This window comes from Puma concolor, chromosome B3, assembly GCF_028749965.1.
Source record: "Puma concolor isolate L17-30 chromosome B3, mPumCon1.1.hap2, whole genome shotgun sequence".
NCBI classification, from domain to species: Eukaryota; Metazoa; Chordata; class Mammalia; order Carnivora; family Felidae; genus Puma; species Puma concolor.
The window spans coordinates 111,277,603-111,291,464 of NC_141672.1; the positions used below are offsets into that span (position 1 = coordinate 111,277,603).

At 43.6% G+C, this 13,862-nt stretch overlaps 1 protein-coding gene and 1 long non-coding RNA gene across 5 annotated transcripts in view; one reads left to right on the forward strand and one right to left on the reverse strand.

The window, feature by feature from the left end:
• The window catches only part of IQCH (IQ motif containing H), a 218,586-nt gene that overhangs the window by 180,603 nt on the left and 24,121 nt on the right, over positions 1-13,862 (forward strand). For all 4 annotated transcript variants that reach the window (XM_025918866.2, XM_086711018.1, XM_025918865.2 and 1 more), the window contains one exon: positions 5,380-5,550. In XM_025918866.2, the coding sequence (XP_025774651.2) occupies positions 5,380-5,550 (171 nt within the window). The remainder of the gene's footprint in view (positions 1-5,379; positions 5,551-13,862) is intronic.
• LOC147580286 (uncharacterized) overlaps positions 1-13,862 on the reverse strand; it is a 135,310-nt gene that overhangs the window by 77,423 nt on the left and 44,025 nt on the right. The gene's annotated exons all lie outside the window — the stretch shown is intronic.

Below are 13,862 nucleotides of genomic sequence, written 5' to 3' on the forward strand. Positions count from 1 at the left end.
ACATGTGCCCGTATCTGTAGGCTCTGCCTCCCATCCACTATGCCTGTCATGGGAAAGAGCCAACATGGTGGGGGTGAGCGCAGCCTTCACCTGCCTGGAACACCTAAGAAAAAAAGGGTTCAATACTGGGCCCCTCTCCCACACCTTCCACATTGGAGCATGTTATGACCTTTTCATCCCAAGGCTTGTGGCCCAAATAGGATGCAGAACCTGGGAATAGGATAATTCTGGGCAAGGTTGCCTCTACCTGACCCTGCCTTCTGCTTGTCACATGCTTGTTTAAAGGTCGATGAGGTTCTTACAGTTTCTGGATTGCCTCCTGCCCCGTGTTCTCCCCACTTTTCCCCAGGTCTCCTGATGGAGCTACAGCAAGGATTGCATCCAGTGCAGTGCTGGTCGGAGCAGCAGAGAGCTGGGGCCTCTGCAGTACTCCCCCACCATACCCCTGCTGGCCCTGTCTCTTGCTGAAGTTGCAATGGGCTTTTTTGCAATCAATATGATAGAGAATATACCCACATGTGTAATTTTTCATTTTCTAGTAGCCTTGTTTAAAAATGTAACAAACAAAAATAGGGAGCATCTGGGTGGCTCAGTTCGTTAAGCATCCGACTTCGGCTCAGGTCATGATCTCACAGTTCATGGGTTCAAGCCCTGCGTTGGGCTCTGTACTGACAGCTCAGAGCCTGGAGCCTACTTCAGATTCTGTGTTTCCCTCAGTTTCTGCCCCTCCCCTGCTTGTGCTCTATCTCTTTGTCTCTCTCAAAAATAAACATTTAAAAAAATTTATAAAAATGTAACAAAAAATAGATGAATGTGGTCTTTTAATGTTTATTTTAATGTTTATTTATTTTTGAGAGAGAGAGAAAGACAGAGCATAAGTGGGGGCGAGGGGCTGAGAAAGAGGGAGACACAGAATCAAATGCAGGCTCCAGGCTTTGAACTGTCAGCACAGAGCCTGATGCAAGGCTCAAACTCACGAACCATGAGATCATGATCTGAGACGAAGTCAGACACTTAACCAACTGAGCCACCCAGGCGCCCCTTTTTTTTTTGAACGTGGTCTTAATAACGTGTTTTACTTCACCCACCATAACCAAAATATTATAATTTCAATGTATAATCAGTATAAAATATTAGCAAGGAGATATTTCACAGTATTTTTTTACCTCCTTGTCAGTCTTCAAAGTCTGGTATGTATTTTACATTTATAACACATCTCAATTTGAAGCAGCCACATTTTAAGTGCTCAATAACCACAAGTAGTACAATCTAGAATATACATGAAAGTCTATATATAATGTCGCTTACTGCTAATATGCTGCTAATATTAACCACTCACTGTCAACATTTTGTTATACCCTCATCTAGTTTTTTCTATGTATAATATTATTTTTGCAAAGCTGAAGTCATATATCCTTCTCTTCCTCCTCTTGCATATATGACAGAGAATCCCAAGCATATACCTTCCTACACCATCAAAAGTTGTTCACAATCATCATCTTTAGTGATAATATCATAGAGTATCCCATCATTTGGATATGTTATAATCTTTTTAACCAATATCCAAATGTTGGACAGCTGCAATCTTTCAATCTTACAAGTAATGCTGACATGAGTATTTTCATGTTAAGGATTCTTTGTAAGGTCTTGATGCAAATGTCTCTAGGATTCTAGTCATTTTTAACAAAATGATTTTTACATCAGCAGTAAGGCAAACAATTGTCAACTAGTGATTTATGACTGGGAGTCAAGACACCTTGTTCTCTCATCCACACCTTTGATACCTGGCTCTGTAACCTAGGGCAAACGACTTCACTCCAATGTATAAAGTAAACTGACTGTATTAGATGATTTTTAAGAGTCTTTCCAACACTAGCCTTCAGTGATATTTTTCCCTTACCCTCATATCTAATCAATTAACCTGTCAAGCTAGTCATTACAAGTCCCATATGTCATGTCAAAGCCACTCCCTAACATTTAAAAATCCATCCACTTCTCTCCATCCCCACTCACAGTGCCTTTGTACAGGCCGTCACCATTGCTCCTCTAAATTGTGATGGGAGTATCCAGGGCAGAGAGAGATTAGGTTCTAAAGTTAACAATGAAATCCAAAATCAAGAATGGGATTAAAGGAGGTATGTGTGAACGCAAGAGGGTGACATAGAGGAGATGCGCAATGAATGTTTCCTATGTTGGAATCTGACACCAGCTTCAAGAGGCCCACCTAGATCCTGATCCCTAAAAGCTGGAGTGGAGTTCACAGTAAGGCATCAGAGGTGCTGAGGTGTCTGCTGCAAACCCCACCCCGCCCCATCCACAGGACAGGACGAGGTGGGAAGACAAAGGCTCAGCAGCCTCCCCTAAAGGGCTGACAGTCTAGAGGGGGAGACGAGACCCCTATACGCAAAACAAGCATGCCTCAGGCAGTGTCTTCAATGGAAAAACCAGATGGAGAACAGAACAATTATCTGAGCAATTCCGGCAAGCCTGCTGTTGAGGAAAAAGCTTAACGAAATTTGTTCTACTATTTCTTTTGTGAACCAAGGGTTTAGGGCAGTCTGGGGAAGCAAAACTACTTCAACTCTAGAAAGAACACAATCCTAGCCTGTGCTCTATGATCTTAAGCAAACCACGAAGCCACTGTTTTGATCTCAGTATCCTCACTGGTCAAATGGAGAGAGAGTAATACCAATCTTGCCCAAATCTAACCACCTACTGGACTGAGTTGTTGTGAGGTTGACCACAAGGATTATGAGTGGGAAAAACAGTTGTTAAAAGGGGCAATCTAACAGCTACACAGGCGACTGAAAATGTGTCTCCTAAGATCCTACTCCTCAAGGAATTGCTTAGTGATCAAAAATAACATTTGTATTGAACTTTCATCATTTGTAAGGCAATTTTAGGTGCATTTATTTTGTTTTCAAAGCCTTGTGTGATAGGTGTTATCATGTGCTCCTTTCACACTCAAGAATACCGAGATTGAGGGAGTTTAAATGACTTGGTCAAATTTACACTATTTGCAAGGGCCAGATTTAGGCTAACTCCTTGGTTCTATACTGTGCTGCCTTCCCATTAAAATCCTTATCACTAGGAGTGCGCTTGTCATGATGAGCACTGGGTGATGTATGGAATTGCTGAATCACTATATTGCACACTTGAAACTAATACGACTAATACGACTGGAATTAAAACTTAAAAAATCATCAAAACATTAATATTATTAACATAAATATTAATAATGTTTGTTATATACATTTCCCTTTAATCAAGGACACGAAAACATCAAAAGAGAAACTCTGGGGAAAAAGTGCCTGACATCCAGGAAGAGCAAATCCACTTTCTTGTATTAAGAAAAAGTAGCTGTCCCCATCTGATTTGCATTTTATGCCATACAGCAGGAAATATTTAAGTTGACAAATAGGATATTTACAACTGCAACAGATACTTGGCAGTTAGTTTTTAACAATTGTTGCAAATGTGATTTATCTGCTATTATAAAAGGGCATTACTGTGCAAATATGACTCCTGAAATTAGCTTCAGTTTAGCAAGGGGCCTTGACAGCTTGACCTCTTAATATCCTTATAATGATGCCATTTACATTCAATGCTTACTCAAGTCACTCGCTGCTACATTTGTTTGAGAAGAGTCCACTCTAGGGCAGATGTATTATGTATTTTAACACGTAGAGTTAGTATGTGGGGCACATGGAGGCCTTCTAAGAGGAAAAACTGTTTAATCAAGTCTTCATGAAAATGTGTTCGTTTCCAACTTCCTACAGTGAAAATGCGTTAATGCTAATTACAGTGTACTACAGAAATACAATACTTCATGTTTTCTCCACAAGACATTTTCATGGCATGGATTATAGTAAACAAGGGCATGTTTTCATCCTCTGCAACTTTAGCTTTTAATGTGACTGGGAACTGGTACAGGTTAAGGAATGGCTGGGCCAAGAGTAGTGCCGTTTCTGCCAGCAGGGAATGGGAAAAGGGTAGACTTGGAGCCAGGAAGAACTGGATTCAAATCCCAGCTCGGCCATTTCCTGGCTATGTGGACTCTCTCTGAACCTCTGTTTCTTCATCTATGACATGGGACTGTTATATTTTAGGTTCTTATAAAGATCTGAGATGTTTGTGAAGCACCTGGCACTTTGTAGGTACTTGAGACCTGGGAGCCAGTCATATTTGGGTTGTTTGTCCAAGCTCAAATGTCACCTTCTCCAGGATGCAGCCCTGACTTCACTAGACAAACCCAGTAGTACTTTGTTCCATCCCTTTATTATATCACGTATTACATTGTGTTGTAAATGACTGAATACATATGTATCTTTCTCCTCCTTGATGGAAGGACCTTTGTGTCTTAGCTTTGCCTCTTCAGTAACTAGCACAATAGCCTTGAACTTGCCTTCACTAGCCTTGAGCATTGAACAGTTCCCGGATTCAGTGTGAGTGTGGGCATGACAAAAGCAATTAAGGATGATGGTTCACCCCAGGAGAGGGGAGAGGTAGCACATGATTCACTTCTGCCATTGCTGGTTTATAGTAAATGCCCAGTAAATATCCATCAAAGGCATTAATGGACTGACTTAGCTATCGAGTGGCTTACAATAACTTATTGCTCACATATGTCTATTTTTCAAAGCATTTTAATTTTTATTGCATCATCATATTCTTCTAATAGCCCTGCTGTTCAGCTAGGGTGGGCGTTCTTATAGTTCTCATTTCCCGATTGAGGATACTGTGGGCTTTGTGGGTGGTGAAATGATTTTCCCACACTCCTGGTAAATGGCGGTCACGCTGAGACATACAGGCCAACCATGAGTTTCCCTCAAGTTTCATAGTGAGATTTCCTGGCACTGCTTTTTCTGGAATCAGGGCAATTTGCCCTTTTCTCCTATTCACTCCCTTGTTCCCCCTCTATCTGCTCCTCTTCAGGCCCCAACCTCTGAAGCTTCCGTCCAGTCTCATTTTTCTCAGCAGAATACATTGCACGACTGGGGAACTCGTACAGGGTGTGGACTGGCTGGGCCAAGACCAGTGTCATCTTCCTCCTCCTGGATATGGCAAACCACAGGCAGGAGAGTCAAAGTCCCCATGAGCCTTTTGGAACCCAGCATCTCCAGCAGATTATCTGGGCCAGGTGTTTCCGTTTTTGTAACTTTTCACAAGAACCTTCAATCTTCTGGTTAGAATCAGATCAAAGGCTCCCATCCTTCAGCTGAATGAAGTAGAAACAGAAGCAAAAGCATCTACTCCATTCAGTCACATGTATGCTGGTTTGGGTGGGTCCCACATGGTTTGGGCTGGTTAGGGTTGGTTGGGGCTTTCTCTCCCGGTCGCTGATCTCACCTTCACTTCTGTGGCTCCTGTTTTAATCAGGTGTGGGCAACAGGCCTCAGCCTCTCATACAGTGACCAGCTGGCCCTGACTCAGCTTACCTTGTACCTGACCAACGGCCATCTGGATTGCAGTTTGGGCACCCTTAAAGTGCCCAACTTTGTTCCCAAGAAAGAGAAGAAAATGAGCTGCCTTAATGCCCTCTCAGTGTCGGTAAGCAACAGATGCTTCCTGATTCCCCATGGTGTTCAACAACACTCAACCGCGGCTTCCTGAGCTCTGGCTATGTGCCCAGCTCTTTGAGTATAGAGAGAAGAAAGAACCTCAGGCAAGTCACTTAGCCTCTCCAAAATGGGTTTCTAGGATACTAATGTATTGGCCAGAGGAAAGGGGAGAGGGTGTTCCAGAAAGGGAAAGCACCATATTGGAGGGGTGAATGAGCATGGGGTTTTCCAAGGGTAGGTCTGATGGGGCATTTCCCCTCCATCTCTTCTCATCTTGCTTCCCTGGACAAGTTCTTCAATTACCAGCAACTTCTGACAAAACCCATTTATTTTTCTAGCTCCAATCTCATTTCTGAGCTCCAGACTCCTAGATCCACCATTCTACGAAACTTCTCTAGAATCCTCAGAGTCAAGCTGTCTCAAACTGCATTCATTGTCTCTCCTCCCCCTATATTTCCTCGTGGAGGGTCCTGCCAGAGGCTGACGGGACACCTCCACCTCCATATCCAGTCAACACCAGCTCATGTTGATGAGCGTCAACTCTGACCCCTCCTCTCCCTCCACAGAGATACACCCTAGTTTTGCTCCACACTAAGATTCTCTGCCTCCTGCCTCTCCCCTCAGCCTAACCATACATACAGTCAAGGTGGTCAAGGTGAAAAGCAAATCTGAGCGTGTTGCTCCCCGACTTATGATTTTGAAAGGACTCCTGTCATCTTCAGGAAAATTCCAACTTCCCGGCAGGATTAACAAGAACCTTCATGACCCGCTTCTTTTCCATGGCCCCAAACTCCCATCTCATCACTAATCCCAATGCTAGTGTGGCTGGGGCCAGCAGCCTTAGGGCTGGTTGAGGTTTACCAACCTTAGAACCCAGGGAAACAAAGCACAAATCTCCATGGAGGCAATGGGCTAGGTTGGTTTGGGGGAAGGAGAACAGAGGTCAAGTGGACCAGCTGGTGCTTAGTGTACATGGAATATGAGAGCAAACAGGGGCTCTGGCTACAGCTGCTCTGACTGCTACCAGAGGGTTTCTGCTGCCTCTCCCACAACCGTGGGCTTCATACCCTTTCTGCAAATGAAAATCTACTTGAGATGCTAATATATCAAACATAAAAAAGGAATTCCAGTGGTTAGTAGAACCCATACTTGTGCCCTAGAGATGCTTTTTTCAGAGCAGTATCTCCTGATTCTCTGCTGAGCCTCTTCAGATCCAGGAGATACCTCTGGATTTAAAGAACACTTGTTTGACTCTCCCCAGGGCCACTAGAGTCACCTTCCTTGGCAGAAACTCAGCATACATTTCAAAGGGTAGCCTGGAAAGGGTATCAGATATCTTGGGGGCTCAGGCAGCAGCCTCCTTCCCAATCCACTTGTCCAGTGAGGTACGCTCGATCACAGGAAACCCTTTGATCTCCTTGCTTATTAAAAAAGAAGCAGAGGGGCGCCTGGGTGGCTCAGTAGGTTGAGCGTCCGACTTCAGCTCAGGTCATGATCTCATGGTTCATGGGTTCGAGCCTTGCGTCAGGCTCTGTGCTGACATCTCAGAGCCTAGAATCTGCTTTGGATTCTGCTCTCCTTCTCTCTCTCTGCCCCTCCCCCATTCACGCCCTGTCTCTCTCTGTCTCAAAAATAAACAAACATTAAAAAGAAGAAGAAGAAGCAAAGTTGGGCTGGGCAGGAGAAATGGGTCCCTTTTAAATAGGTCCCAGAACCTTGATGAGAATCTACTAGGCCCAACTCCACCTGTGGCCCCTATCCTCGCCTAAAGGACCCACAGGACCCTAAGTGCAATCCTGGACAGAGGGACAGCAGTAAAATTTGAGTCTTCTGACCTAGCAAACCTAACTCCATGCCATTTCTAAAAGGAAGCTGGAAGCTGAGTTAGTATTCAACACAAGACTTTGAAAGACAATTTGCTGCATTTAAGTATGTTGCTTCAGAAGGCTGTAAGCAGAAGTTGTACTTTGAATTAGAAGCACTCTCCCATTTTCCCCATCTTGCCTATAGGTTTCAATCCTAGCTACAGGCAACATACAAGAATTCTCCTGTGATCAAGAGTCTTAAACACTTCTAGGAATTGCCTGCACTTGAGAGGGAAGCTTATGATCTTCAATAATTCAAATGTCTCTACGATCACTAAATAAAAGCTATGCAGGTTTTCTGATGTAGGGATAAATTGAAAGTGCTTTTGGTTTTAGAAAGATAAATGGATGTTCTCGCCCTGGTGCCACCATGCATGTGTGCACGCATGTGCTACTGTGCATGTACACACATGTGATAGGCCATTTTTAAAAGCATCGTCCAAACTTGCACACACAATGCAATTTACAATCAAACTGAAGCTTCCTTGAACAAGTGTGAACAGGCTGTGATGCCATCAGATTTATGATCAGTCAGCTGACAGCCCCTTTTGAAGACTGAAATAAAAGGAAAGAAACTGATATAGCCACAATGATAAAGAAGGCACATTTAGGACTGATGCCTACAAAATGCTGCTGGTTTGGACCTATTCCTTTAAATAATATGCTATGCAGGTGGGGAGGGGAGAAGGAAGCAAAGAACAGGAACAGGTGGTAAAGAACTGTCATCCAGACCCAGACAGGCCAGGTGTATGGGCTTCTGATCCAGGGTCCTCCACAATTAACTGCTTGAAGGCAGAAACCAGGTCGAATGAGTCCCAGACATGCATGTTTTAGAAAAGAAAAGGAGTCACCCAACGACATTTGAACTTTTAATTAACATTCTGTCAGAATGAGCATAAAGCATTACTACCCTTTGCAATCATTCTTACTCCTCCTCTCTCGTGGACCCTCTGCACCACAGGTGGTGAGTGGCCAAAAGGGACCATGTTCACAAACATCTTAAAACAACCCAAGTCATTTATAAGCATTTTAACAGCACATGATCGGTAATGAATGATTAAGTAAAACCTTTTGTGTTAAATTATGATGTTAATAATGATTCTGTCTCCTGTAATTTATTATGAATTCTCAAATGCTTCGGGTTTGATTTTGATAGAATGCCACAACAACGGAGTTTATGTGATGACTTTATTTTTAGAACTCCTTCTTTGAAGGCACACATTTCCCCACTACTGCTGCTACTGTAATTATGTACAAAACCAATCACTCATTAGAGTTAGGATACATTATCTTCTAGACAGATGAGGCTAAATAAGCAACACATTAATAATTCAGAGAGCAGTTCATTATGCATGTGGATGCCTGCTTCGTAACTGAAATAAGAACCTCATCAGCCTCTGCCAACCCTTAAACAATAGTTCTGTGTTATTGCAACCACATTCAAGTTTACGCTTGTTAAACTGCTACTTGGATTATTTTATCAAACATTCATTTATTTGTGGTCCCTTACTGCCGAGAACAGATTTTGGAAGCTCCTTTTTTAAGTTAATGATTTGAGCAATGGGTGTTATTAATTCTCAGAATATTATAAACATGATTAATTTTCAGGCAGAGATTTATTACATAAGGATTTCAACTATGTCAACTGAAATGCATCACTGTCAAAACAAGTATCATGGAGAAAATAGAATATGCTCCACACTTCAAGTGCTGGTGCTCAGAACTCAATCAATTTAAATTGTGGCTGAAGCAAAATTATATTCTCCAGTGAAAAGGAGTATTTCAGGCTTCCTTTATTTGGCTTGAAGCATTCTTGTTAGATTGTGATTTAGAAAGGTAGTTTAATAAGACTAGACTTCTACCGATAATATTTTGTCTTCTATTTTTTTCCCCGTTTTCCTAGAAAATGCTAGAAATTTCCACACATTCCAAATGTAGCCAATGGGAATTTGGAGTAAAGGGCACTTGTCTGAAGTTATGGATCATGAATTCTGATCTCTCTCTCTCTCTGCTTCGGTTTCCTCATTTATAAAATAAAGGAGGGCTAAGTGACCCCCAAGGTCTCTTGAGGGATTTGATTTTATGGGGCCTGTAAGATGGGCTTCTGTACCAAACTGGGCCCAGGAAGCCTCATGTACAATGGGGTGCGGAGGGGGACACAAGAAGGACCTATCCCTCCATACTGCTGCCTTCCATTTAAAGATCTTTACCCTGCAAAACTGTTTAGAAAGAAGTAATATTATTGTGACAGGTCACATCCTAAGTCCTCATCAGCCATCACCTTAGCTACCAGTTAATACTTTCAGCAGGAATCAACTAGAAGTAAATCCAGCAGATATATACTCAACACCAACATTGTGTTGGGCACTCTCCTAAGCACAGAGGATATAAAGGGAAGTAGCAAAGAGCTCCGAGTTTATTCAAAGACACAGGCCAACAAATAACGATAACGCATGGAATAGCATGATAATAACATCCAAAATGTATTAGCCTTTACTCCGCACCAGGTACTTTAAGTGCTTTACATGAATCTTTATACAACCCAATATATTAGGCAGATGCTATGATTATGCTCATTTTTAGATAAGAAGACTGGGGTTAAGAAATGTTAAGCAACTTGTGGAAGGTCACTCAGCAAGCAAGTGTGGAAGCCAGAATTTAAGCCCAGGCCTGTCAGACATGAAAGCCTGTGTGTCTGCCCACCGTTCTGTCCAACCTGACTTGCACTGGCTGAGAGTCAGTGATCTGGCCCCCAAGTACAGCTTAAGCTCATGTCTAAAGAAGTTTCTGGTTGAGGCCATAGAGAAAGCTCTTCTTCCAAAGGAGGCCTCATCTCCCTCTGTGATGAGGTTGTTTCCAGGCATACTGCCATTATCCACTGGCTTCTAATCTGCTCTGAGCTAGGCCAAGACTCAGCACTATGGCCAGATGGTCATAGAGGAGTCTTCTCATGCTGTAAAATCCATTTAGGTTGTAATTTCCTTGGCAAACCTAAAGAGATTTTATAGCATCAGAAGAGTTGATTACACAAGTCAACCTTTTAAAAAAATGTTTTCTGTTTGCATAATGCTTTGTACTTTAAATAGGCATGAGCTTATTTGATTCCCATGAAGACCCCAAAGAATAGATAAGACGAGGATTATCATACCATTTTACAGATTAGGAAACCAAGGCTATGCAAAGTTAAGTGAGCTGCCCAAAGTCATAAAGTTAATTAAGTAGCAGAGCTCGGGTTTTCTGATTCAAGACCCTTTCTGATGAAAAGGTTTCTTGGTTGGTTGGTTTTTAATTTCAATAACTTACCTTATTTATGAAATTATTTAGTTTAACAAATGATAATAAGAGCTAACCTAACATTTTTTGACCACTTACTCCGTGGCAGACACTCTTCCAAGGTCTTTAGATACTCATCTAATCCTCATAATAACACTGTCAGCTGTGCTATCTGGCTGAATAAAAGACAACCCTAGATTATCGACAGTATTTTCCTCTGGAAACTATGGAGTTCATTAAGTCTGAAAAGAGTATTGGCATTATTATAACACATTTTTAAGCACTTAATATAAGCCAGGAATTTCAGCCAGCATCAGGGATACAAAGACATTTGCCAGCGTCCCTGTCCTTGAGAAGTTGAAAAGAAATAGAAAGTAGATTGGAGCACCTGGGTGGCTCAGTTAAGCATCTGGCCAGCTCAGGTCATGATCTCATAGTTCGTGGGTTCGAGCCCCTGCTTCAGATTCTGTCTCTCTCTCAATCTCTCTGTCTCTGTCTGTCTGTCTGTCTCTTTCTCTGTCCCTCCCCCTGCTTGTGCTCTCTCTCAAAAAAATAAATAAACAAACATTAAAAAAAGAAATAGAAAGTACATAGCACATACACAAGGAAAAAAAACAAGGCCTCGTGTAGGTGCCATTTGAGTGATGGCCCCTCAACCTGTTGCTGCAGTTCTTCAACGTTTATTTATTTTTGGGACAGAGAGAGACAGAGCATGAACGGGGGAGGGGCAGAGAGAGAGGGAGACACAGAATCGGAAACAGGCTCCAGGCTCTGAGCCATCAGCCCAGAGCCCGACGTGGGGCTCGAACTCACGGACCGCGAGATCGTGACCTGGCTGAAGTCGGACGCTTAACCGACTGCACCACCCAGGCGCCCCTGTTGCTGCAGTTCTTAGGAGAAAAGACTGTGGACTGGCAGGGACAGGCCTAGTTCTTCCACTACAAAGAAGGAACTTGGCCTAGCCTTACAGACTAGGGCAGTCTCTACATGGCAAGGGGAAGGAGACCTGCCCAGCAGAAGGGACCAAGGCTGAAGAGAGCCCATGGTCTATTGGAGATAGCAATGAACCAGGTGGGCTGGGGCAGAGAATTCGGGAAGGAGAAAGTGGGAGAAGTGGTTGGAGCAACCCCCTGAGCCAGTGTGGGAGAACACCAGCCCAGGCATCTAGATTTCGTCTTATAGGCATGGAGGAGACACTGAAGAGTTCTGAGCACTGACCAACCTCGGTCTGAGAAACAATAATCTTGTGGTAATGCTCGGAACCCCAGGCACTGGTGGGGGTAGGAACAGCCTGGGAAATTACATTTAGTGTAGGTCCATAATACTCTGGGGCCTATAGACACTTTCAGAGAAAGAGCAATAACAATAGTAGCTACTGTTTATCAGGTGCCAGGTGCTGGGCTAGATGCTTATTTAATCACTAGAAGTCAGACAAGTTGAATGACACATTCAAGGTCGGCCAGGTTTTTGACCTCAGTCTTTCTGACTCCATATAACTTTTCCACCACAGAATTCTGTGTGCATCCCCACCTCCCGAGTAGGAAGGAGAAGCAGCTGTCCAGGCCATGAAGCTCTGGCATAGTCTGGTGATGGAGACAGAAAAGACACAGCCTGGAGACACATACCAAATGTCCTGGCTTTTCTTTCAGATTCTTAATGAATCAGAACCCCAGGTCTGGGAGGAGGGGACTTGCAGTCTGTCTCTGTAGAGACAAAGAAACCTCAGGATAGCCTGTCCTTACTTGTCGCCCAGTAACACTGGACAGTGAGCTCCTTCACCTTGCTTTGGAGCCAAGATACATCATGTTGAGCTCGAGCCCACTACCTCTCTCCCTCACCGACTGGGGCCTAGTCTTGGGTTTGCTAGTCTATATGTTATGGCGGCATAAGACAAATTTAGAAGACAAAAATAACCTTGGAATTATCTTGTGAATTCATGGTAATTACCATGCAATTACATGCTCAGTAACCACAATGGAATTCCAGAGTATTTACAGTTCACTTCCATATACAAAAACTCAGGCTTCTCGGCCTTTGTTGTGAAGGCAGGAACATGGCACAACCTGCCATGATAGGGTGAGCAGGCCTGGTGGTCATGCTCCTCCAGACTGAATGGCTGAGCCAGAACTTCTCTCAGCCAGTTCTTATTACCCCACCAATAATCCCACCACTGGGATAGCCCACTGGGGCTACACTGTCCTCCAAAAGATGTCTACTGGGGGCAAGGCCTGGAGTGACTGCCCTGAGTTATTCTCTGGGGATCTTCTGCCATTCTCTAGGGTCTGCTTCTGCCCCAAAGCACTCACTGACTGGATGCCCCCTGAATTACATTGGAAGAGTCTCTTAAGTCAGAGGAAGTGCTATAGACTTACTCTATTCCATGCATCCATTCTTTCTTCCTTTCAAGAAACGCTGAAATGCCTATTCTGTGCTGGCATCACATCCAGCCTGGAGATTCAGACACCAAGCAGTGCTCTGCCTTCAGAGAACTCCCAGTCATGACAGGGAGGCAGCCAGGGGAACAATTCATGATAGGTCAGAGTGATAACAAAGCACAGCTGTGAGGCATGTGAGGGTCCAACAGATTTTCTTCTGCAAAATTAACATTCTCGGTGGCTGCATATGGGGCAATACTAAGGGAGATGTACAACTCAAGATGCATCAGCCTGTGAGAGACTAACATTTTTACAGATGTGGACTCTGCCTACATGTGGGAAGACCAAGCTTCATAGTACTGAAAATGTGACCATCAGGTATGGTACTTTCTGTAAATGTTGAAAGAAATGACAATACATGTGGGGAAATATGTCACAAAGGATGAATATGAAATCTGAGAGAGAGAGAGAGGGAATGCATGTGTTATACAGGCAGGGAAAACCCATTCGTCCTCCTCTGGGCACACAGTCAGCCCCCGGCTCCCGGCTCCCCTGCATTCTCTCAGAGACAGAGAGAGCAAGTCTTAATGTTTCACAACAGTGTCAGGCCACTATGATCCTTGCAGCCAGCTGGGGACCAACAGTACCTCTTTTTCCTTCTCTTATTCCAAGTCACTGCACAAGGGCAAGCACCTGGTTGCCCAGAACCCAAAGGTCCCCAAAGTTAAAAATCTGTGCCAGGCACCTTCATTTACTATGCCCAAAGGTTGGCCGTGGCCCTCAAAGGT